At 48.1% G+C, this 25,676-nt stretch overlaps 2 protein-coding genes across 2 annotated transcripts in view; both read left to right on the top strand.

Annotated features, from left to right (window-relative positions):
- Positions 1-1,396, top strand: part of LOC135920746 (uncharacterized) — a 29,667-nt gene extending 28,271 nt beyond the window's left edge. The window contains exon 5 of the mRNA XM_070540395.1: positions 681-1,396. Within this exon, the coding sequence (XP_070396496.1) occupies positions 681-1,140 (460 nt within the window). The 3' untranslated portion in view covers positions 1,141-1,396. The remainder of the gene's footprint in view (positions 1-680) is intronic.
- Positions 1,397-7,557: 6,161 nt separating this feature from the next.
- On the top strand, positions 7,558-21,137 carry LOC135920719 (uncharacterized). The gene is made up of 5 exons (XM_065454942.2): positions 7,558-7,678; positions 8,827-9,027; positions 9,802-9,997; positions 17,858-18,075; positions 20,517-21,137. The coding sequence occupies exons 1-5, from the start codon at positions 7,590-7,592 to the stop codon at positions 20,974-20,976; spliced, it is 1,164 nt and encodes a 387-aa protein (XP_065311014.2). The 5' UTR covers positions 7,558-7,589; the 3' UTR covers positions 20,977-21,137.
- Positions 21,138-25,676: the final 4,539 nt, after the last annotated feature.

Raw genomic sequence — 25,676 nt, 5'->3', positions numbered from 1 at the left:
TTGATAAATTATACAATCATCAGCGAACAATCGCAGTTTAACATGTATGTTTTCAGCAATGTCGTTAATGAATACTAGAAAGAAAAGGGGACCTAGAACAGAGCCTTGCGGAATACCGGAATCCACTGGGACCGCATCAGAAAGGACACCATCGACAACTACACTTTGACGCCTGTGCGAAAGATAGGCTTCAATCCACGAGAGAAGGCAATCGTGTTTTAATATGGGTTTTAATTTTAACAGTAACTTATGATGTGATACGCGGTCGAACGCCTTCTCGAAATCAAGAAAAATGATATCGACTTGACTTTTCCTATCTAATGCTGCTGCCAGGTCGTGGACAGTTGCAATCAGTTGAGTAATAGTGGAAAGACCGCGACGGAACCCATGCTGTCGGTTATCGATAACGTGGTTCTCCTCAAGAAAATCGGTTATGTGTTTACAGATGATGTGTTCTAGCAGCTTAAATTAAATTAAATTAAATTAAATTAAATTCGCTTCGGGTAATATTACATTATTATTCGGGTGCTAATACTATTAAACCAAGGGGTAGTGCGTGGCAGTCTGGAGGCGCAAATCTCCGCAGATGCGTCGCAACAGTCTCTAACAAGTTTGTTGCGAAGCACGTAGAGACGCAGGCCAGCATTATCACTTCAGCGGTCCTACTTTCCATGGCGCAGGTTGAATGACTCACTTTGGTATTACAACGCGGGTGAAGTGCCCGCCAAAGTTCTGTTCCAACCGCATCCGCATCTCGTCCATCGAATGCACTATGGCCTGGAAACCGGAGAGGACATGCTGGACGTCCTGTACGAGCCACACGCCTACCCGTATTGGCGGAACGCTTTCGCCATACACCTTCTGTCACGCTTCCGATGGTATATGCCATTCGATGCGTTGCACGGAGCTGCGTTTAACGAAGCGAACATCCGAGATGTCGACAATGCCTTTGGAGAGATGGCGCGCTCGGTTCTGTTCGGAACGTCCGCCTTCGTGCCCCCGGAGGCCCCCATCCTGAGCGTCGCCGAGCTCGCGGCCAGAAAGGACCGGGGCGAGGACCTGACCAGCGTACGGCCCGGAAATGAGCGGCCATATTTTTACCCTGTGATAAACGCGACCAAGTTTCAACGCCACCACTGACATGAGCTCACACGGAGATTGTATACGGGCGGCTCATAGGTTGTGAATTAATTTCAAGACTTTAAAAAGTGTTCTGGTTCACCGGACAGGACCAGCCTGCCTAGGCTTATGTATTGTGATGCATAGTGTGTAAAATGTTTGATGAGTTTTCTCAGCGGCAACTGCTAGTGGTTGACTGCCTCCTGCTTTTTTATGTCTACCGGCGTTAACCGCCTTCCCTCGCTGGAAAACTACATGAATGGGTCACTTTGCTTTATCCAGTGTCTTTATATGTGCTGAAGCTAAATAACTTTTGCTACTTGCCTAAAACATGTGTGACGTCGATGCTCCTATCGGTACATTTGCAGTGACTCCGGGGGAAAGTTCTGCTGGGTTGTTACCTGTAACGTGTAGAGCACCTACACAAGCGAGATTAATGAAGTGGAGGGACAACTTCCAAGAAGTTAGGGCTTTTTCCGCAGGCTTCTGGAAAATGAAAAACGAAAAAAATTGTGATACCTGAAAACGAAAAAAAAAATAGACGTGACTCACCAGCTTTACAAATTTAGCCTACTTCTGGTTAGATATACTCTATGTTGAGCTCTGTCTAATTTACTTTCTTTTCCTTAGGATATCCTCATATTTCATCTATAGATCTTCTGAAGTTGATCGTTTTTGGTAGTCCTGACTTTTCGAGTAGAAGTGTCAAAGGATTTAAATGAAACTGAAGGTGTTTCTCTAGAGAAATTTGTGACATGCTACCCAAGCTCCTTAGGTTGTAGCTCGAAATTAAAATTTAGAAGGGAAGTATGATAAAAAAAAGAGAACGTTTCAAATCAGTAAGATGAAAGAAATACTGAGCAGTTTGAAAGGATAAGCGACATGCACGAATGACCAACGTGTACTTTTATTGTAATGTAGCTGCACAATGCTTAAATGGAACTTTTTCAATGCTACCTTTTCCTTTATAGAATAATATAGTGATTTGTTTTATCAGAGTCAACGAGGAGCCTACGTGTAGTTTGCTTTATCAAGCATGACATAATAAGTACCTACCGTTCAAAAAACTTTGGAAGGCGTTTTTTTTTTGGCCCTGGTAAAGACACCTGACAAGTACAGTGTACGCACTGTGAGCGCTAAATATGAACCCAACAGAGGAACACCAACATTGAGTGCAGAAAACATTGTTATAACTTTCTGTGCCGGGTTACTGAAACCGCCGATTGAAGGATCACTAGAGAAGAAAGCAGGGGAATACAAAACTAAAAGTTCATTTGCATGCGCCCTAATGCTTGACGCTTGGAATTTTTATCGTCTCTCATTGAAATTACAACCTCTGATTCATGGATGCTTGTAGTGAATAGTTGAACACTTTTATACAGTTAAGTTAACCAAGGGTGAGTCGCGACGCAGACTGCATAAATTACTCAAGATAACTAAAGAGTAACACAGGAAGCACATCTTTGCTGACATACTCGATCGTACGACGTTTGGCCACACGTCCTCTGTGATTAGGAAAAGCGTATCTGTAAGGCCATGCATCATTTTGTTGTTTTCAGAAACGTTGGCATACCATTTTATCGTCGAACATTTCCCGTCCTCATAATTCATTTCGGTGTTGACCTAACAAACGCAAAAGGGAAATTGATTCATTTAGCACTTGAGAGGCTGCTGTACCAACTAAAGCCACAAAACGTTAAACTTGTGCGCTTTAAGCGTATGGTTTACACGTAAAGGCGACTCTCAAATTTCCGTCGCTTCTTTCCTATATGCGTTCACCAGACGCAGAACAAAGTGAAAATCTTTACCGTGTGCCTAACAAACGGAGTGTTTCCACCGCCTCGGTATTTGCGTTAACAGCGGGAGGTTTTCACGTTTCTTCACCTAAGCACGATGACAGCGCATAGAATAAAATACTTTGGAAACCACGCGGGATCTCATGGACCACTGTCCGCAATTCTCCTCAATTTAAGTCTTTAATACAGTCATTTGTATGCTGCGTATGCTACGCTTATCCTATCCATTAAGTTTGCCCTTCTTTTCTGCACCTTGTATTACTCCCATTGTGCCAGAAAGAAACCATATATATATATATATACAGTGATTGTACAAGGCAATTTTCTTTTTTACAGAATTATCTTTTTTATTCGAAAATTGTTGAAAGTTCCTGGAAATACTTGCATGCGCAGTGCATAACACTTTATCACAATTTCGAAATTGGATTGGATTGGAAAAACTTTAATAAAAGTCCTGCAGGACGCACGTCAGTGCGCAGTGGGCGTCTCCCACGCAGGGACCGACAGTGAATACCTGGCGGCCGCTGCGCGAGCCTGCTGGACGGCCCATTGCTGGTCTTGCAGGAGCGGGCTTCTTAGGGTCTTCTCCCACCTGTCGGAGGTAGAGTCGGGCGGAGAGTTTCTGCACTCCCAGAGCACGTGTGCGAGTGTCGCCGTGACCCCGCACGAGGGGCACGCATCGTCTGGGTAGACGTCCGGGTAGATTATGTGTAAAGTGGCCGGGTCACAAGTGGCGGTCACAAACCCGGCCACAATTTCGAAATCTGAAGCACACAAAAACTGTTATAATGTACACACTCTCACATGCACCTATGACTTGTAAGCAGGGCATTTTCAGTACCCTTTGAGCAATACAACCATATTCAGTAAAGTGTACCTTACTTGATTAAATTTTTCCGCTTACACTTTAGTAATTACTATAGCTGGTTTTCTTATTGAGCAAGTTTATTCGTAAACTGCACTCTAGTTTTTTTAGGTTGAAGATTTTCGTGAGCGTTGGCGCAACCTTTCAATATATGAGCAATAACATTGCTTTTGACTTTTTGTTTCACCGAAGTGAAGTAAATATTTATTGACGTCGTTTCAAGCGTTCGTCTTTGGAACATTAATCCGTTTCCTTTGGATAATACAATCCGCGTTGGTACAGCAGTAATTCCTCGTAGCATCACCTCTTTTGAGAATCTTACAAATTAGGCATTGTTGATACGACATAATACACACAAACTACACACATAATACATCCACTTGAAGCTCTTGCTTGTCTGTTGTTTACCTGCCGCGGTTGCTCAGTGACTATGGTGTTGGGCTGCTGAGCACGAGGTTGCGGGATCGAATCCCAGCCACGGCGGCCGCATTTCGATGGGGGCGAAATGCGAACAACACCCGTGTACTTAGATTTAGGTGCACGTTAAAGAACCCCAGGTGGTCGAAATCTCCGGAGTCCTCCACTACGGCGTGCCTCATAATCAAAGTGGTTTTGGCATGTGAAACCCCATAATTATTTTATTATGTCTGTTGTTTGAAATTTTATGTGTAATTGCGAAGGCTATTCCGGCGAACATATCTTCTTTTGCTCAATTTGTTGCGCTTGCTCTAAAGTAAGAACATGCTGCATTTTCCTGTACATAATTCGCACATTTGCATAAGACGCACTTCGTGCCCAAAGCAGCCTCGTTTACAAAAAAAGTTCACGTATAAGACACACCGTTGTCTATAATGTAGTACACAATTTTCAACGAGGTGCTAGCGGGTTCGCATGTACATCTCTTGGTCGCGGAATGCCGAACTTACCCTAAGCTGAAGTCGTATGTATAGTCCATTATTTGCTGCAGCATGACAGACTGACATGGTACACAAATGAAATGAAAACACTAATTCACAAACAGGCCACACAACGTTAATAGGAGTCAACAAGAATTAACTTGGTTTTCATTCATTAGCTAAGTCATAAGTTATCAAAGAGTGAGTTATTTTCGGCCTCTGCATGCTGCACTCGATGTGCCCACCACGTACACGCAAAGCTGAAAAATAAGTAACGCGACACAGAACATCTTGTGCCTCTTTGACACGAGTATAACGTTCAGCTCGCATCCTAAAGACTGAATATAGGAAAAGTTACGGTAATGTTATCCTTCGCGAACGCAGGTGACGAGCACGCGTATGGGTTCTACAGTGCACACGACGCTATTGGATTTCGGTGCACCTTGACGCTAACACTGTCCGCACCACGGATCGTATTCAATGCCATGTTAACAGCGCTGCACCATACGAAGCAGCCGCCGGAGTAGAACACGCCATTTTTAACATTCACATACTATGTAATCAGCCAGCATCGCGTCAGCGCGTACACGCAAACATGACCGCTTCACCCTCGATCACCCCGGACACTCGCCGGCAAAACGCTGGTGTGAGGAATCGCGGCAGCAACAGCGAGCGAAGTGACGTTCGTTCTGTCTATCGCTTCAGCAGACACTTATCGGTGAGCACATACTCGTGGGATTACGTAGACTGTGCCCCTAAAGGGTACCGCTTTCAAGATAAAGCCCGCGCGACCACTCGCTGTTGAAGTACAACGCCCCTCCCCCTCCTTTCGCTGCTCGGGTAACATGTGCGTGACGGAATACGACGCGCTTCTTACCTTTGCCAACGCGAGATTGAGCCGCCAAGGTCGACCCACCGTCGCACGCATTCCCTCGAACACACAGCGTACGGGGCAGCGGGACGATGTTATCACGAGAGGAACGCGATACGCAGGCATCGTAAAGAAAATCTAGCAACTGCCAGACGAGGTCAGCGCAGCGCGCGTCCATCTACCATCATCCTCCGCGACGCTTCGCCTCGTGTTTCCATCTCCACTTCGCTCAAGGTTACCTACACCGTCCTCTAGGTGGCGCTGCTTTGTCACGCAATCGCACCCTCGTACTTTACCCGGCACGCGATTTTCTTTGCATGCAGGCGCCTTCCTCGTTCACTTGCTTCGCGGCTTCACACACGTCCCTCCAACTTGAAGGGATGGTCAGTTACTCTTGCGCGCAAGATATGTACTCCGCCCACCACTGTAGTTGCCACGCACCTTGACTTTAGCAGCGGCGTCCTGACTACAGGTCACCTAGTCCCAAAAGCTCAGCACAAACTTGAATTCAACCCAAACAATGCCTTAGAATGTTTTCACACTGAATAAATTGAGACTTGGCAGGTGAGCCATATTGTACTTACGGACCTGAAAATCCGTCGGTATCGACGAGATTGTGGGTTCAACATACGTCTTTGATTGCACGTATCAGCATGAGCTTGTTGGAGTGTTCACTTTCGTTGGAATTCACATGCGCGAAGCGTTGGTTTCTGAGTCAGACAGGTCGAGATACGCTGACTCTGTTTTCGCTCTATGCCACATCGTCACTTCAAAATCAGGACTTATCTAGTTTAGGCTTCCAGCGGGGATTTATGAGGTCAGATTTTGTGTGTTGTGCAACCGTGACAACAGGACGACCATAAGAGGTTAAAATTTGAATGTGCGTATTACGTTCGCATGACATTGCGAGCACTGCGCAAAACACTGCGAAAAGCGTTTTGTAGGGATCAGGTAAGCACGCCTAATTATCTCACAGTGGCGGGTATAAGGTGTTCCGACCATGGCTACGACGCATCAACGATCGCAGAACATCACAAGACAGCATCCTCCTCCCGGAAGCAGTTCGAACTACAGCAACGATGGCATGGCCTTCGAGATCTTACCGTTCACTTCAGGATCTCTAAGGCCATGGAGAGTACGGGCGGGCCATCAATAAACTGAGCACGCTTGGCAAATGTAGGCACAATCTTGAGAAGTCTCTCAGAGATTGGACATCACGTTGGTTGGACAGAGCTGTTTACAATATCAAAATGTTGACTACGGAAGGCGTTAAAGAATTTTTTATTAAAAGCAGCCATCGTGACGAGAAATAAGAGCTTAGTGAGAGATAGCTATGACAACGTGTCGTAATTCTACCATGGTCACTTAAAAAAACTTTTGCCTTAAAATCCAATCACACATACATCTGGGGCGAAGCAAAAAAACCGCGAGTATCAATTCTATTTCCGATAATTTAAAACTATTGTAATATAAAGACATCTTAATTTCCAGCTTATCCATTTACTTATTTCAGACCATACGCCCCGATGGATTTCATTATAACTGTGAAATTTTACCCTTTTAGGGGGTTTATTTTTAAGAACAACTGTAATTTCATTTGTGTGGTTGGTTAGCTATATCCAATCCACATTTGTTTGATCCCTCTTGGAGGGTATCAGCCTTTAAATGAATGAAAACAAGGGAGAAAAGCGTTCCGTACAATCCCCGTGAATGGGTAAGCGCCAAACTCATGAAGAACATCATCATCATCATCATCATCAATGTTCCTTTAGTACTGCTTTCGGTGTCGCGTCATCTGCTCCCATAATGTAAAACAATGAAAAAAATCTACATGCTTCCTTTGCAAGCATCACAGTAAAGTGTGATTTTCAAAGTTTATAATGGTGCGCTGTATATTTCGCTGTATATTCGGCTGACATTGTGTCCTCGGACCTTATCTGGTATTTGCTTTCTCTTCTTCTTTCTCTTGCTGCGTGCATGCTGGTCTGCGCCCGTAGTGGGCATGGGCCATTGATATCGCAGAACGGGAACACGGAGCCATCATGACGCCACGAAATCAGTTGCCTGGACACCCGAAAGAAATTACCTGTCCGGCCGGCATCTGCAGTCGTTTGGTGGCACTCTTATTGTGGTATGTCTGAAATCCTTTCTAGTATTTATCAAGATTCGTTCTTCTCACTTCTGTATGATTCTTCTAGTCGGAGTCCTTAAAGGTCGTTAAGACTTGCGGTAATATAAGCGGAGAGCCGCTCGGGCGACTGACGAAAAGCAAGAAGGAAAAGATCGAATCACCGCTACCTGCCCTTCTTCTTTTCCTTTGTATTGACTTCCATGCACAAACTATGGGAGACAGAGTGACACGGGATGCGAACTTGCAGAAACTTAATTTACAGAAACCGGAATGTGCTTAAACCTAAAGCGCAACATCTGACCTATTTGCGCCGATTGAATCAACACTGTGGCACTTCGGTTTATTTGCGTATAATAAAACATTTTGCGTCACCGTGTAAAATTTTCCAACACTTTGGGCACGTTCACGGCATTGTTCTGCCAACCCTTCTTTGCCGACTATCAGTTTTAGCGACATTATTAAGCTCCCGTTGCATGCTGCCGCGATTTTCGACCAGACAACGCAAGCTAAGTAAGCAAAAGCGGACCAATCGCACACGCCAGCACCACCCTCTTCATCCGGTTGTCCACCTTAATTGCAGTGGCTCGGCCCCATCGAATCCCTTTCCACTTGAGCGTGCTCGTCGCCTCTTGTAAGCACAATTAGGTAAGACAAGCCGCTGACTGTAGCCGATGTTATTCGTTTTTAAAGAAAACAAAAGTAAGCTCCTATAAGCGACGAGAGCGTTTGATAGGTTTGCTCAGACAACCCTGCGGGTCACCACCCGATCGAAGTGAACAGGCCTTTTGCAATCTATCTGATGTTGATAAGCCGCTGTGGTTCTCTGTCTGGCCGCCTCTGGTCAGGCCGATCCGAGCAATAGAAATTTCGGTCTGGGTAGCACGATATTATAAAGCAGTGTGCATAGGTATGCTAATCCATGAGCCGTTGCCAAAGCAGGTTGTGACGAAAGAGTGACGTTAAAATCACCGCGGCTTTGGCGGGAGCATTCAATGCATTCTATGGCATTCGGGCAAGATAGCATGACCTTATGAATCGAAGAGCACCAGCCTTCGTGGGTTATCTAGGAGACATTTGGCCCGTCACGGCAATAATTTGATTATTCGGACATTGCAGTGACTGTGATATATTCCAATCCCCTTCTTTAGGTTAAACGTGGTCCTGGCTATCCTAACGTTCTTCGTAGCTGGAATTACAATCGACCGCTATTTGAAGTTCTCTGGAACTGGAACCTACAAACAGATGCACGTTCCGGCGCAGAGGGAGCATCTTCCAAAGAGCTTCTACGACTCGGACGAACTTTCGGGGTACAGCTATGATATAGTGCCGGACATACTGCACTTGGTTAGGTAAGTCGGATAATTTGACAAGCCTAACACTTCTGGCTATCATACAGCTCTCTATAATGTGAAATTATCAGTGAAATTATCACTCCCTGTTCTGCTGAGAAATGAAGACAGGGATATCAATGCTTTAGGGCTCGCTTTAAAGCAAATCATTCTTTGCGGACACTCCCGGGTAGTCCTGACCATGCCTGCGTGCTTCGGTCTGCCGAATGACTCATAGGTAAGACACCGCTGTCAGCATTAATAACCTTGCTTATGTCCACGTTGATGGCCATAGTTTTTTACGGAACTACTCAGTGACAAAACGCAAGGTACCAAAGTACACTCAGTGCAGGAAATGTACGCCATGCAGAGCCATATTTCTTCGGTAAAAACAATCTTGTTATGCGAATTTTCGGGGCACATGTTTGACACATCAGCTTTCGCCGATCTTCGGCCGAGGAAACCACTGTTTACTGTTGCGCTGCCTCCAGGATCGGCGTTGACAAGTATGCGCATCCAGCCTGGATATATTGTCGAAGCAAAGTGGGCCACACCCACAAACGGTATTAAGTGCGCTCGCATGCCTCGCGCGGTTTGTGGAATACGCTTTGAAGAGTATAACCAGTTGCTTGGCATTTATAAATGCGTGGCATTTATTTACCCGCTTCACGAAAGCTCCACTATCACGTGGTCGAGAAAGATGTTGATTGTCTTGTTTTTGTCGGCTTACCAAGCTTGTAATGCTGCCTTGAAAGGTAATAACTGGTAAATGCCATAATCTTGATATCTGCGCAGGTACAATGCGACCGAAGTGGACTTTATTGACGTGGTGGCCTTCCGCTCCATGTATCTGAACCACCGGCCCGAAAAGATATACGTTCACTGCAGTCCTTGCGGCTTTCAAGGCAACTACACACGCTTTCTGGAAGGCATCAACTTCACCTTCATCCCAGCTGTTTTCCCCACTGAGGTTTTCGGCATTCCCATAAAGGTAAATGAACGCGCTGCAGCCAGAAAGCGTTAAGCCCCTTGGCGCTGCTATCGTGTCGCTACCATGGGAAGGATTCGTAATGGGAAATGGATTTGTCAAGTCTTTGTGCTGTTTGCTTCTGACGTTCTTGCAGCGGTGTTTATCATGGTTTCTTCAGTAGAATTTTTAGCCTACAGTAGGTTTTAGGATACATAAGGAGTATCTCCCACACGCATAAGGACTTAAAAGGGCGTCTTGTTGGGCGAGTTGGTCACAATTCATCTTGGCTACTAGGCGCGAAAACACACGCAAAACAAGGAAGGAGACGGGACAGAGATGGGAGGATAGAGCTCTGTCCCATCTCCTTCCTTGTGTCGTGTGTGTATTCGCACGTAGTAGCCACGATGCATAAGGACTTGAAAGTATTGTACTTCTAGCGCAATACTTGCTGAAAATTATCAGTTTGCAAAGCCACAAAGCCATTTGAAGCCAAAAAGAAAAAAAAACATTACGTTTACGCTATACACTCTATAAATAGTTGAACGCTTTAGCGTGTAGGTTTGCCACACAACAATACTCGTCATCCATGTTTCTTGCGCTTCCTTTAGTGAAAACGCTGTGCTCGGTACTAGAAGCAGCGAGCTTGCCTAGTGCGTTGTCAACCACGTCGGCTAACATCGCGACGGCTTCCTGGAGACAACCTGTCATATACGCAGAATGTGCACGTATGCTCGAATTCACTGACCATCGAGGGTGTATTGATATACCCGATGAATGACGAACGAGGGCCCTATTTCGCGGAGACGCGATGTGTCTGACACACGGTCTCCCTTGGATGGCCTTCAATTCTTCTCGGTGGACGCATCACTTTTCTCCGGTGTTGTGTTTTTCCGCGATGTGCATGCGCGCTTTAGGGCCACTCCGAGTGAAAAAGTAGATCGCTGGCTCCGCTTTCCTTTGCACTGTGGCTGCCGGTTGCTCTTAAACGCAAAATAGTGTGCTCTTTGCTCAGCGTGCGTGAGTAATAAATCGCCATGTTGGGGCCAGCCTCCTACAGTTAAACCAGGAGATTACGCTACGTTTTTTTTCTCTACTGCCACATGAGTAGAACGGGCACTCTACTCTCTCTCAGAAGGGCATAGTGAAAAGAACATTTCACTCCACTCGACATTTTGGGAGAGTAAAACACTCCTTCCAAGAGCAAATCGGTCCCTTTACTCCTGCAATATTATCCCAAGTCTTTAGACTGTTGTAAACCTGTGTGAAGTAGTTGTCATTTCAATGCTCGCTGAGCCAACACTACAGAAGAATTAGTACACAGCAGCACAGCAGCTAACTATGGTAAGTTTTGAAGGAAGGACGCATATGCATGCCATATGCATAGCCAGGGATTACGAGTATTTGAGCGCACCACTGCCATGCGTCACCCCGGGAGCTCTTGCATTCGAAATTCCCACGATGACGCATGCACTGCGTCATAGCCGTACGTGTAGCCAATGAAGAAGTTGAATCGAGTTAAATGTATTTACCGCAAGTTGGTCACGAACGAGCAAAATCGCGCTCATCCTGCCACTTTATTCGATTCGGATTCATCACATGCGCGTGTCAGGGCCCATCCACACGCGCTTGGTTTTAGCATACTCATATGCAACATCCTGCGTTTGATTTTGTGACTGCTTCGTAAGGATATCAATCCTGTTAATCGTTGTACTGGATTAGACATCTTGCATTCACAAGATTAATTATTATATTCACATACTCATTCCTATGGAAAAACGTTTTTGGTTGTTTCGAGACGTCCGGAACGGTTCGGGACGCTTTTCTTGCCACGGAAGAAAAGTGCCTTTCATTCTGGACGTGTAGTTGGGCTCGTAGGATCTCTTTCCTCCCGATACTTAGAAAAGGTGTTTATTTTTTCATAAGCTATTCACGGAAAACGACTTTTCCTCGTAGAAACATTGCGTTTCGTACTCATAATAGTCATTTACGCGTTTCTTTAAAATATGGTCATGAAACTCACGTTATTAAGAGCAACTCGTCTAGAAACTCCTTTGCAAGATACCGCGTTTGCTGCGCCTGCATTCTTTTCATGAAGATTCTGCATATCCTTAATGAAGCACCGTGTATGTGAAATACTCTAAGGTGATTGACAGGATTGTCTTCATAGGTCGCACTACAGATGAAGACTAAAAATTACTAAGTGTATGGACGATGTCCTCAAAAGCACTTGAATATATTTGCCTTATATAGTTTAGGTTCCTCAGTATATTTCATTATTACTCAATGTGCTCTAGTAGGAAGTGTTGGCACAAAAAGGTGTTCGTTCTTGCTATATATTACCCAAAGTACCCTTTAGCAAACGTACTAGCCATTCAGCGCCTTATTCTACCGCTAGAGCACGTTGCGATGCGCAAAATTAGAACCCGTATAGGAAATTATGCTGAGCCTGACTTATAGCTATGCTATATGTTGCAACCTATAGCGTTGATGGCAAACATGAAATTATGTGGCTAAACATGCACCCATGCTCAGCAATATTATTGTAATGAAGAAGAAGAGCACAAGGATAAGGCCAGCCAGATCGGCTGTTCCATGCCTGCAGTGCAACCAGTGGGCTGGCCGGATGGGCAGTGCTTAGCACGAGTGTGAGTAGTTGGGTCAACAAGCTGCTCCGGCTCTTCGTCACCTGCTTTCTCGGGTACGAACAGACGCTCCATCTGAACTGTTCCATACATCCTATTACAATTGCTGGAAGGTGCGGGGTATACGAAAACATCTACACCTTATAACTCTGGTCCCAGACTCTGCTCGCGTCATGCGTGACTCTCCCCAGTCGACGTCGCCGTCACTCTTCATTGCCTGCTCTGGCGCTGTCCCGCAAAGCCATCCAGCGGTTTTCAGTGGTACGGATGATCAGGACGTCAATGACTGGTTGTCTAACTACGAACGGGTGAGCTTGTACAATCAATCTAACGATACCGCCAAGTTGAATGCCGTCATCTTCTACCTTGCGAGAGTGGCTCACCTGTGGTTTAAGAATCACGAAGCCGACTTTCAGTCCTGGTCTGCGTTGAAGACGAGTTTCGCTGAAGATTTCGGTTGCCCCACCGTTCCCAAGTTGCGCGCCGAGCAGTCGTTACGAGAGAGCGCAGCAACCCGGTGATACATTCACCTGGTATATTGAAGAGGTTCATGACCCATGCAAACGTTTGGATGCTTTTATGCCCGAAAATGACAAATTGAAGCACATATTGAAGGGCATCGCCGATGACATTTTGAGGGCCATCGCCGATGACAGAGTCCTTGCACCGTAGCAGAGCTCATAAATAGTGCCAAAGCTACGACGAGTTGAGGAGGCAGCGCGATTTCACCAGGCGCCCGTCAGTGACTGAAGAGGCCGTCTCTTCCATGATAGTCTTCTCTGATTGGTCGGCCCTGCTAACACGAATTTTTGCTTTCCCGCCGGAGGAAGTTGCATGTCAGCTTTCTCTACTACCCTTCGCGGAGCTATCCGAACAGCAGCCCCTGCCGCAAGAGCTTCCGACACACCTCGCCCCTACGATCCGGCAGGTTATTGAAGACCAAGTTGCTGAGGCTCTACGAATGCAGCATCAGCAGTACCCTATCACCGCGACACTTGCGCATTCCTCACCGCTCTTCCTCCTCGTCAACCACTCGTTGAGCTGCATTCACGGCCGCTACCACCCTTTCATCATCCCGTTCATTGACCTGCTCCAGCTCTTGCTAATCCTTGGCGCGCGCAAGACAACAGGCCCATATGTTATGCCTGTGGTATTCACGGCCATGTTGCACGACTCTGCCACCGACGAATGTTGCACTCTGATGCGTTTGCGAAGTCGCCTCCCTACGCCGACCTGCAACCTTTCCCTACACTTGTTTTAGTCGGCAGTGGAACAGGCCACCAGCCGAGCGTCCGGTACTCACACGCGGTTCACCTTCCCCGTGTGGCCGCTAGTTGAGCCCCATGCGTAGGCTCCCTTCACCCACGCAAGAGGAAAACTAAGCGCCACATTTCAGGAGGCAGCAACTGCGTCGCCATATATCTGTACGAGTCCGCGATTGTCGTGTTGGAACGATGTCAACCTTACAGTTGGCGGCGTCCCTACCTTTGCGCTAATTATTACTGGAGCAGCCATGTCCTTCCTAAATGAACGCCTCTCTCGCGCTTTACAAAACGTTACGACGCCACTTTATGGGTTTTCTCTTCGCACAGCAAGCGCCCAACCACTTCAGCCTTCACAGCAGGATGCACAGCTAGAGTTGTTACTCAGGGCGTTCTCAATATTGTGGAGTTTGGGGTTCTGCAGTCCTGCTACCACGACGCGATACTTGGGTGGGACTTTCTTTCGCGAATTGATGCCGTCATCAATATCACCCGCGCTGAAGTCGAATTCTCGCCTCTGTGTGACGTGCCCCTTGTCGGCGCCACTTCACTTCCCTCTAAGCTAGTCCTTCGGGAAGACATCGCCATACCGCCGTACTCGTCTGCAATTGTTCCAGTCTTCTGCGGTGCTGTCCTCTTCACTCCTTCGGAACTCCTAATAACCCACAAAGACGTTCCCCTCCTTTTCACCACGCTTGACATTTCAGCTTGTTTCAACTCCATCGTTGTCTCCACTCCGCTTCCTACAGCACATGGCCGTGTTCAGCCTCTTGACGACATGTTTATAACCGACGTGCCGGATGCTTCTTATGCAGAGCTCACTGATTTCCATGCCCTGTCCACTTCTGCTCCGCCATCCCCTGATTTATTCACGCCTTTCATTGCAGATGACCCTACTTCCGAGCAGCGCTCCCAGATTCGTCACATGCTTGCCCAGTTCCGTTCTTCTATTGATGTCACTGAGCGTACTCTCGGTCGCACGACATCTGTCCGCCACCACATCGACACTGGCTCAAACGCGCCATGGCCCCATCGCCCGTACTGCGTCTCCCCGAAGGAGCTTCAGGTGATCAGTGAGCACGTGGATGACATGCTTCAGCGTGGCGTCATTCGAGCTTCCAATAGCCCATGGGCAGCACTGGTGGTTCTCGTCAGAAAACGAAAGATGTTTCCATTCGGTTCTGCGTTAATTATCGCCGTCTTAATAAGACAAGGCGAAAAAGCGCCTACCGTTTACCGCGCATTGACGACGCTCAGGAGAGCTTGCAAGGCGCTGAATTCTTCTCTTCGTTGGATTTATGCTCGGGCTATTGGCAGCTCCCGATGTCAGCAGTTAGTCGCCCCAAACTGCATTCATTACTCCAGATGGTTTTTACGAATTTAATGTGATGCCATTTGGACTATGCAATGGGCTTGCTGCGTTTGAACGAATGATGGACAATATCATGCGCGGCCTAAAATGGAGCACGTGTTTATGCTGCCTCAGCGATATCCTTGTGTTCGCCTCTGATTTCATCACGCATCTTCTTTGCCATTGGCAAGTGCTGACGTCCTTGACCAGCGCAGTCCTGCAACGGAACCTGAAAAAGTGTCAGTTCGCCGCACGCAAGCTCATGGTTCTAGGTCACGTCGTATCACAAGATGGCACTTGCCCCGACACATCAAAACTTCGCGCTGCGGCAGAGTTTCCTAAACCTAAAACACTCAAAACACTTCGCGCCTTCGTCGGCCTCTGTTCTTCTTTATGACGCTACGTTCGCAATTTTGCCTCGATTATATCACCTCTGACACAACTCTTAAGTGGCGTCAACGCTCTATCCTCCTGGTTTCCTGCATGTGACACCGCGTTCGCGGCCTTACGCCATCTCCTTACGTCTCCGCCTATACTGCGACTCTACGACCCCACCGCCCCAAGTGAAGTGCATACCGATGCCAGTGGTTTTCGTCTTGGCGCTGTCCTTGCACAGCGCAAGCGTGGATACTCCGACTAAATCGCTGCTTACGCCAGTCGTGCGCTGACCAAAGCGGAACGCAATTACAGCGTTACAGAAAAAGAATGCCTGGCCATCGTTTTGGCACTCGGGAAGTTTCGCCCTTATTCATACGGCAGGCCTTTCAATGTGGTTACTGGCCATCCCGCCCTTTGTTGCTTATACTCTTTAAAAGTCCCGTATGGACGCCTTGCCCGCTGTACTCTCCGCATTCAAGAATACGACATACACGTCATCTACCGCTCAGGTCGCCAGCTCACTGACGCTGACGCTCTGTGCCTCTCTCCGCTGCCAGCCGACACGACTCCCTCTTCCCCACTGAGGCGGTATCCTCGGTCGACATCGACACTTTCACAACAGAACAGCGCAAGGATCCTTGGGTGGCCCCAATTCTGGACCTACTTTTTGGCTCGCCTGCATCTCCCATCTTCCACTCCCTGCGTCGTCAGGCTACCCATTTTGCTGTCCGCGATAACCTCTTGTATCGACGAACTTACCAGCCCAATACTCGCAAGGGGCTCCTGGTTATCCCTAGGACTTTTCTTTCCGACATTTGCGCATCGTTTCCTACTGACCCACAATGTGCACATGCAGGCGTATTGAAGACGTATGAATGCATGCGGCAACGTTACTACAGGTGAGGAATGTTTGCTTTTGTCCAAAAGTATGTCCGCTCGTGCGAGCAATGCCAGCGCCGCAAGTATCCGCCTCATCCGGGCCACGTTTTATTGCAGCCACTTCCGTGCCCTGCTCGTGCCTTCGACCATGTGGGAATTGACCTGTACGGTCCGCTACAACTAACACCCGCTTGCAAAATGATAGATTATAGTCACAGTTGATTACCTTACACGCTATGCTGAAACTTCTGCTCTACCTGCAGCGACCACCAGTGACGCTTCATCCTTTCTCCTCCATCGTTTCATTTTTCCTCATGGCCCACCACGGGGCCTGCTGAGGGATACAGGCCGTGTGTTTTTTTTCGCAGGAGGTTCAAGCTCTGCTTGCCGAATGCTGCATAGTTCATCGGACCACTACGGCGTACCATCCTCAAACTAACGGGCTTACGGAGCATTTCAGTCGCACTCTTGGTGATATGCTCACCATGCACGTTTCATCAGAGCATACAAACTGGCACACCATCCTCCCATTTGTCACGTACGCATATAGTACGGCTGCACAAAGTACTACAGGATTTTCTCCATACTTTCTTCTTTACGGTCGCAATCCTTCCCATACCGTGGATACGGTTTTCCTTTATAAACCAGACACGTCAGATTGGGCTCCCGTTTCAGCCATCGCCCGATACGCCGAGGCATGCCGTCAGTTAGCCCGAAAGTTCACCTCCGCCGACCAACAACGACAAAAAGCCAACCAGGATGGCGACGCTACGAATCCGAACTTCGCTCCCGGCACACTTCTCTTGTTGTCCACGCCAGGACTATCGACCAAACTTCTCGCGCCGTATGATGGACCATATCGCATCGTCGAACGAACCTCTCCGTTCAAATATGTCATGCAGTCACACCGACATCCGATAAGCGCCGCCGTGGACGGGATGTTGTTCACGTTCCCCGCCTGAAACAGTTTTATGACCCGCTCGTGTCTACGTCGTATGTCGCAAGGATGGGTCCACTTTTGCACCGGGGGTAATTGTAATGAGGAAAATTAGCATAAGGACAAGGCCAGCGAGATTGTCTGTTCCATGCCTGCAGTGCAAGTAATGGGCCAGCCGGATCGCCAGTGCTTAGCACGAGTGTGAGCAGTTAGGGCAAGCACCTGTTTCTGCTATGCCTCATCTACCTTCTCGGTTATGAACAGCCGCTACTATCTCAACTGTTCAATACACCCCATTACATTATCTACATGAGTGCCTGAATGGTACCCGAGGCACTACAGACTAAATGTGACTTACTTTTTGAATGTGACACAGTGTAGATCTGAAATCGATTCAAAATTCCGTGCTCTACACCTGCATTTCTCACGCAGGTATCTCACCACGCTACTGACGTGCTCCGTCTGAGAGCCCTGATGCGCTACGGAGGATACTACTGCGACAAAGACGTGCTCGTGATTCAATCCCTGCGACGCTTCCTGCGATACGAGGCAAGCCTCACCTTTGAGGGCGGAGTCAACATGGGAAACATGGTGATGTTCTTTCACAAGAATTCGCGCTTCCTTCGGCTCTACCTAGACACCTATCGCCGGTAAGTTGGCTGCCACTTCTGTACTACTTTACTACTACGGATACTACTTTCTCCCCTGAGAAGCAGGTTCGATGGTTCGGAGCGAATAGAATCGCCCTAGTATAGGGGCCTACAGTCAACATAACTGACTCCGGAGAAAGGGAAAAAAAAGGCTACTGCACAGCGCTCATGCATCGAAGCGGAAACCACTAACGCGCCGCCATGATGCAGCAATTTGATGTTTGCCACTTCACCAGGCGAATGCCCAACTTAAGCGCGAACGTAGCAAAAAAAAAACATACGCAACAGGATTGTATATTGAAGTGGAATAATGAAGGCTCCTGGTATTTAAGAAGGTTGTCTTCTATGGTCCGGTGCAGGTGAAGTTGAGTTCTCAGTGTGAATCAACAGCAGGCGTGGACGACAAGAGGCGATTCAGAGAGGACCCAATGTAGAAAGGCTTAGGCAGTCGATAAGTGAGCCAGCTTAGGGGTCCACACACTTACTCTCTTAAACACCCACATAATAAATAAAGAAGAAGAAAAATATTGCGTCTTTCTAGGAAAGAAATACGGGATGAAGCGCACGTAAAATCTATACAAATATCAAGTGCAGATGCTCATTTTTTCATTACAATGGAAGTAGTTGGAGAATATGATAAGTTTATTTCTGCATATGGGTGAATAATCGCACATGCCACAATGCGAATTCCAACATGGCGGTGCCTTTGCGAGTGTAACATTCTTGACCACGCACGTAGTTAACTAAAGATTGTTTTTTTTTTCAAATATTCTGCCATCTTCTCGCAGGTGCATTGGGCAAGAGTTCTTACAAATATGTAAGACTACAAAAACTTGGTCGCAAGAAATGCATATCCCAGAAAATAACATAAACAATGGTTGTACGAAGCAATGTACTTTTCAGCAATAACTTCGCAGCGACCAAAGAAAAATTGGGGGACGCTTAAGCTTCGCCTTCAAGAGTGGAACGCAACAGCGTTCCCATCGACCCGCCAAGGGGTGTAAGACAATGGGCTACGGGGCAGCCATCACTTACGAGGCGGCCCGCATCAGACGCGGTGAGCGTCGAGCAACGCAGCATTCGGCGCAGCGGAATGAACCAACGAACTCGGTGTCTCGGAGGGGTAAATGATGCACGCGAGCCAAACGTCGTGATCGGCACAAGCAGAGAGATAGACAGATAGTGATCTAAAGAAAGGAAGGACGCTTGATTCTGCAACCCATGAGGGAGCAAGGCTAAGCGTCGTCAGGGGACGGGGAGTCCGGGCCGCGACCCGCCTCGCACCCGTCATGGCACAGCCCGAATGCACGCGTGGCGCGCCATCTGTCCGGGCAGCGCCGTACATGAAGAGGAGGGGGTCTTCTGTGTTTGCCGCAAGATGGCTCTGCGTGTGCGGAAAGCGCAGAATAAATGTAGCGGAAACGCACTTCGCTACTCGTGTAATTGCGACTTCTGTAGGTTACATGTTCATAATTACCGATATACACCGCAGTACAACTTTCCACGGCTCGTTTCCAAGGCAACACCGCATTCACTAGAGGCGCGTTTGTACCGCTTTGAAGCATCGAACTCGTGGCTGAGACGTAGCGTCTCCATCTCACACTCCGGAGACCTTGGTTCGCTTCCCACCTAGCCCATCTTAGAACACGCTTTTAATTTATAAAGTGCCTGCCGTGATTTATCGTTCACGGCCAACGCCGCGGACGCCGACCTCGACGACACCGGCTTTTCTGCGACACCAGCTCCTTAACGCTGTCGCGTTAAAAAGGTTTGCAATCACCTTAGCATACGCTAAGGGCGACGAAGGCGAAAGCCTGTGTGATCACGAGATATTGGAGAAGTTCACTGACATTCTCATTCGAAAGCGTTGTTACTTCATATTACTTGTATGCTCCATTTAAAGGTCGATCGTTCGAGCGGCTTCATTACCTCTACCTTAGTTGAAAGTGCCTTTACTGCCTTTGCCTTAACACCAATGGTCATAGTTTCCACCATTACTGCACCCAAAGACGTGGACGCTTCCAGGTTAACCACGATCATTCGTGCGTCCCCGGAAGTAACAATTGTGCTGATAATTGGCGCCTAATGCTCCATTTGTACTTTAGGTAAACCACATTTCATAATGTGCAATATAATGACAGAAGCTTGTTAACGTTTTGCATAATCTACATTTAATCATAGTTTTAAATTTCTGTGTGAAGGCGACTGTTTTTATTTCCCCAGTTATTCGAGAAGTATTTCATATTTAATGAAATTCGCTTCGGGTACAATTACATTATAATTCGGGTGCTATTACTATTAAACCAAGAGGTAGTGCGTGGCAGTCTGGAGGCACAAATCCCCGTAGATGCGTCGCACCAGTCTCTAACAAGTTTGTTGCGAAGCACGTAGAGACGCAGGACAGCATTATCACTTCAGCGGTCCTACTTTCCATGGTGCAGGTTGAATGACTCAGTTTGGTATTACAACGCGGGTGAAGTGCCCGCCAAAGTTCTGTTCCAACCGCATCCGCATCTCGTCCATCGAATGCACTATGGCCTGGAAACCGGAATGGACATGCTGAACGTCCTGTACGAGCCTCACGCCTACCCGTATTGGCGGAACGCTTTTGCCATACACCTTCTGTCACGCTTCCGTTGGAGCTTGCCAATCGATGCGTTGCACGGAGCGGCGTTTAACGAAACGAACATCCGAGACGTCGACAATGCCTTTGGAGAGATGGCGCGCTCGGTTCTGTTCGGAACGTCCGCCTTCGTGCCCCCGGAGGCCCCCATCCTGAGCGTCGCCGAGCTCGCGGCCAGAAAGGACCGGGGCGAGGACCTGACCAGCATGCGGCCCGGAAACGAGCGGCCATTTTTTTACCCTATGATAAACGTGACCAAGTTTAAACGCCACCACTGACGTGAGCTCACACGGAGATTGTATACGGGCGACTCTTAGGTTGTGAATCAATTTCAAGACTTTAAAATGTGTTCTGGTTTACCGAACAGGGCCAGCGTGCCTAGGCTTATGTATTGTGATGCACAGTGTATAAAATGTTTGATGAGTTTTCGCAGCGGCAACTGCTAGTGGTCCTGTTTTCTTTTTTATGTCTACTGGTGTTAACCGCCTTCCCTTGCCTGAAATCTACCTGAAAGGGTCAGTTTACTTTTCCCAGTGCCTTATATGTGCTGATGCTAAATAACTTTTTCTACTTGCCTAGAAGATGTGTGACATCGATGTTCCTATTCTTACATTTGCAGTGGCTCCGGGGGAAAGTTCTGCCAGATTGTTACCTGTAACGTGTAGATTACCTACACAAGCGAGATTAATGAAGAGCAGGGAACAGTTCCAAGAAGCTACGGTTTTTGCCGCAGGCTTATGGAAAACGAAAAACGAAAAATAATCCTGATACCTGAAAACGAAAAGAAAAATACACGAAACTCACCAGCTTTACAATTTTAGCCTACTTCTGGTTAGATATATTCTATGTTGAGCTCTGTCCAATTTACTTCCTTGTGCTTAGGAGATCGTCGTATTTCATCTATACGTCTTCTGAAGTTGATCGTTTTTGGTAGTCCTGGCTTTTCGAGTGGAAGTGTCAAATGATTTAAATAAAACTGAAGGTGTTCCCCTAGAGAAATTCCTTACATACTACCTGTTGTATCGGCCGCTGTGTCATAGTGCGTGCTACACACTGCGCAAGCGTGAAGTTTTCTTTCTAACTCGCTGTCTCCCCTTTCCATTCCCCCTCTCCTGGATTACTATATAACCACCCTGCTGTTGACAATAAAGGCTGAGTTTTACCTGTCTCGTTCCCAGGCGTGTACGTACGTTTCGTTCCTGTCGTGGCCTAACGGCCGCGACAATGTTACAGTGGCGACGAGTCAAGACGACACCCACGCAGTCAAGGCAGAGCCAGACACCCCGGCACTGAAGACAGCCGTGCCAGCGATTTCCATGGCTTTGCAGATGCTCCCGAGCTTCGACGAAAGCACAGATAAGTGGAAGCCGTACTTGATCAAAGTCGAGGCATATTTCGAAGCACATGGCATCGTTGAGTCAAGTAAGAAGAGAGCACTTCTTGTGGCTGCACTGAGCACGCAGACTATTCAAATCCTTGCCGGAAGGGTGGCTCCCCGCCCGCCAAACTCATTGAGTTATGACGAAGTTATCAAAGCCTTGAATGAATACTATGACCCTAAACGGAACGAAATTTCGGAGAGCTACAAATTCTTCAGTCGTTGCCAACTGGAAGGAGAATCTATTCAGGCTTTCCTCGTCGAGATCCGCCGCATCGGAGACAACTGCAACTTCGGCAGTTGCCTTGACAGGATGATCCGAGACAGGATTGTCTGCGGGGTACGCTCAAGTGCAGTACGGAAACAACTCTTGGCAAAGAAAGAGCTCAAGCTAGAAGAAGCCGAAGCGACAGCAATAGCTGCTGAAGCCGCGGAAAACGATGCGCTAAAGATTTCCTCAGAAGTAACGCCACTATTGAAAGTGCAAGCGCGTCGCCGGCCAACACCGAGAGAAAGCGCCGAAAATGCAGCGTGTCGGCAATGCAGTAGATGTGGAAGCTTGAAACATGACGCTAACAGCTGCAGCTGGGCCAAAGCTCGCTGTTACCACTGTGGTCAACGTGGACATCTCGCAAAAATGTGTCCCAATCGCAGCGACAAGCAACTCGAGGCTGCTGCACCTGCGCCTCGTGGTCAAACATTAACAGTGCAAGAAACCACATCAGAAGATTGCTATGAAAATGCTCATATCTGGACTTTGCTGTCGGCGCGAACGAAGTGCCTCGAGCCGCCAATTCGCCGCACATTCAATTGGGGCGGCGTAGAACTGGCAATGGAAGTAGACACAGGATCACCAGTATGCGTCATAGCGCGACAGGTTTTCGATAAGCATTGCAAACACTGGCCAAGTTTGAAGCCTTCACATCTGAAACTTTCAAGCTACGCTGGAAGGCTGCCTGTGTTAGGCGAGCTTCGGCTAGCTGTTGGGCACCAAGGTGTGTCAGTTGAATGCACGCTCATAGTACTAGATTGCACCGGACCAAGCCTGTGCGGTCGAGACCTGTTAACCCTGCTGGATAGGGCTGGAGTTCCGGTACTGCAAGTCAGTAAAAAAGAAGTGCCGGTGACGGAAGAAGCCATCAACCACATCAACGCCTTACGCAGTAACTACGAAGATGTCTTCTCCGAGGAATTGGGCCTGATGAAGGGACCCCCAGCCAGCTTGGTGCTCAAGGACGGTGCGGTAAACAAGTTTTGCAAGGCGCGACCGCTTCCGTACGCGCTCCGCGACAAGGTGGCAAAAGAGCTGGATCGGCTAGTGTCGCTAGGCATAATATCGCCCATAAAATATTCGGACTGGGCGACCCCCATAGTACCAGTGCTTAAAAAAGATGGCACAGTCCGGATTTGCGGGGACTTTAAGGCCACCTTGAATCATGCTTGTGCACTTGAGCAGTATCCCCTTCCGGTGATTGAAGACATGTTCGCGTCTTTAAGCGGTGGTGAAGTTTTTAGTACACTCGACTTGAAAGATGCCTACAACCAGGTGCCACTAGACGAAGCTTCACGCAAGCTGTGCGTCATTAATACGCACCAAGGCCTATTCTGTTACAACAGGCTGCCGTTCGGCATTTCCTCTGCTCCTGCTATATTTCAAAGGAAGATGGATACCATTCTAGCGGGCCTGCCTGGCGTTCAGGCATACTTAGATGATGTGCTTGTGTCTGAAAAGGCGGCAGACAACGGAGCTCGGCTGAAAACAGTGTTGGATCGGTTTCGAGAGCATGGCGTAAAGCTGCGATATGACAAATGCAATTTCAGCCAGCCATCGGTTACTTATCTGGCACACCGTATCGATTGTATCGGTCTTCACCCGACGGAAAAGAACGTGGAAGCTATCATGAAAGCACCGAGCCCTCGTAACGTGAGCGAGCTGCGTTCGTTTGTCGGAATGCTAACATTTTATTCAAGGTTTTTGCCGAACATGTCAAGCGTGTTGTCCCCGTTGTATCAGTTACTAGAAAAGAATGCGCGATGGCAGTGGAACCAGCCCCAGGAAACTGCGTTCGCCAAGGCCAAACAGTGTCTCAAGAATGCCGAAGTGCTTGCCCATTTTGACCCGTTAAAGGAGCTGAAACTCGAGTGCGACGCTTCCCCACACGGCATTGGCGCAGTACTGTTTCACACAGTAGGCAGCGTCCACAGACCGATAGGATTCCGTTCAAGGACTCTCACGAAAGCCGAACGGAATTACTCGCAGCTGGAGCGTGAGGCACTGGCACTCGTTTTTGGGGTCACGAGATTCCGAGACTATCTGTTGGGCCGTGAATTCACCTTGGTTACAGACCACCAGCCTCTCCTCGGATTGCTAAGGGCCGACCGCCCAACACCGTCTATGGCTGCAGCCCGCATTCAGCGTTGGGCCCTCTATCTCGGAGGATATTGCTACAAACTTCAGTACACTCCCGGAAGACAACTGCTGAACTCGGACGCCCTCAGCAGGCTTCCGCTGCAATCACCCGGTCCCAGTATGGAGCCCCTAGAGCCGCAAGAGTACGTTTTTTCTTTGGAAATCCTGGAGGAAGGCACAGTCACGACACGAGAGCTGAAGGACCTTACAGCTGTCGACCCGACACTAGATCGCGTCAAGCATTACGTGCTACGTGGTCGGCCTAGAAGCTCGAAAGGCCTTGAGCCGTGCCTGGCGGTATTTTTTGACCGTCGACTGGAGTTGTCCCTGGCACATGGGTTAATTTATTGGGGCCATCGAGTGGTTATACCAGCCGGTGCGCGAAAGCGATTGCTGCAGCTGCTGCATGAAACCCACCAAGGGTCTTCGCCGATGAAATCGATTGCGCGATCATTGTTCTGGTGGCCAGGGCTAGACCGAGAGATTGAGGAAATGTCGGCTCAGTGCAAGAATTGCATCGACAATTTGCCCATGCCGCCAGCCGCTCCACCAGCAAGCTGGCCACAAACTTTTGAGAAGTGGTCGCGCATCTATGTGGATTTTGCCGGACCGATAGAAGGCAAGATGGTGCTTGTGCTAGTCGATTCGCACACCAAGTGGATAGAAGCGCTTCCTTTGAAGCAAGCTACCTCGACAGCTACAATCCACTTTTTGCGGGACATTTTCAGCAGATTTGGCGTGCCCAGAACGATAGTTTCCGATAACGGAACACAATTCACTAGTCGTGAATTTGCAACATTTATCGAGAACAACATATCGCACGTTAGGACCGCCCCCTTCCACCCGCAATCTAATGGGGCCGCCGAAAGAGCTGTCCGAACAGTGAAAGATGGTCTTCGGAAGTTGAAGGAAGGAAAACTGGAGCACAAACTAATGCGACTACTGCTCAATTACAGAAGGACACCCCAGAAGAGCGGAAAGTCGCCATCACAGATGCTTCTCGGATACCAGATTAGATCGCGCCTGGATACGTGTTTTCCGAAGGGTAGTGGAGACGCACCGTCTAACCAGGAGTGGCTGCCCCAACTAGAGAGCCGTGTGCACGTTCGCAACTATGGGGCAGGAGACAAATGGATACCAGGACATGTGACATCTACATCTGGGACCCGAATGGTTACAGTAGAAACACC

The sequence above is a fragment of the Dermacentor albipictus genome, chromosome 6 (assembly GCF_038994185.2).
Source record: "Dermacentor albipictus isolate Rhodes 1998 colony chromosome 6, USDA_Dalb.pri_finalv2, whole genome shotgun sequence".
NCBI classification, from domain to species: Eukaryota; Metazoa; Arthropoda; class Arachnida; order Ixodida; family Ixodidae; genus Dermacentor; species Dermacentor albipictus.
The sequence above is the reverse complement of the archived record's forward strand: the minus strand, read 5'-3'. Positions and strand labels throughout refer to the sequence as shown.

Bases quoted from the DNA above. Each gene is read 5' to 3' on its own strand.
- LOC135920719 (XM_065454942.2), top strand. From the start codon at position 7,590: ATGACGCCACGAAATCAGTTGCCTGGACACCCGAAAGAAATTACCTGT. The intron at 7,679-8,826 runs GTATGTCTGAAA...CCCCTTCTTTAG, and splicing joins TTGGTGGCACTCTTATTGTG to GTTAAACGTGGTCCTGGCTA. The intron at 9,028-9,801 runs GTAAGTCGGATA...ATATCTGCGCAG, and splicing joins GACATACTGCACTTGGTTAG to GTACAATGCGACCGAAGTGG.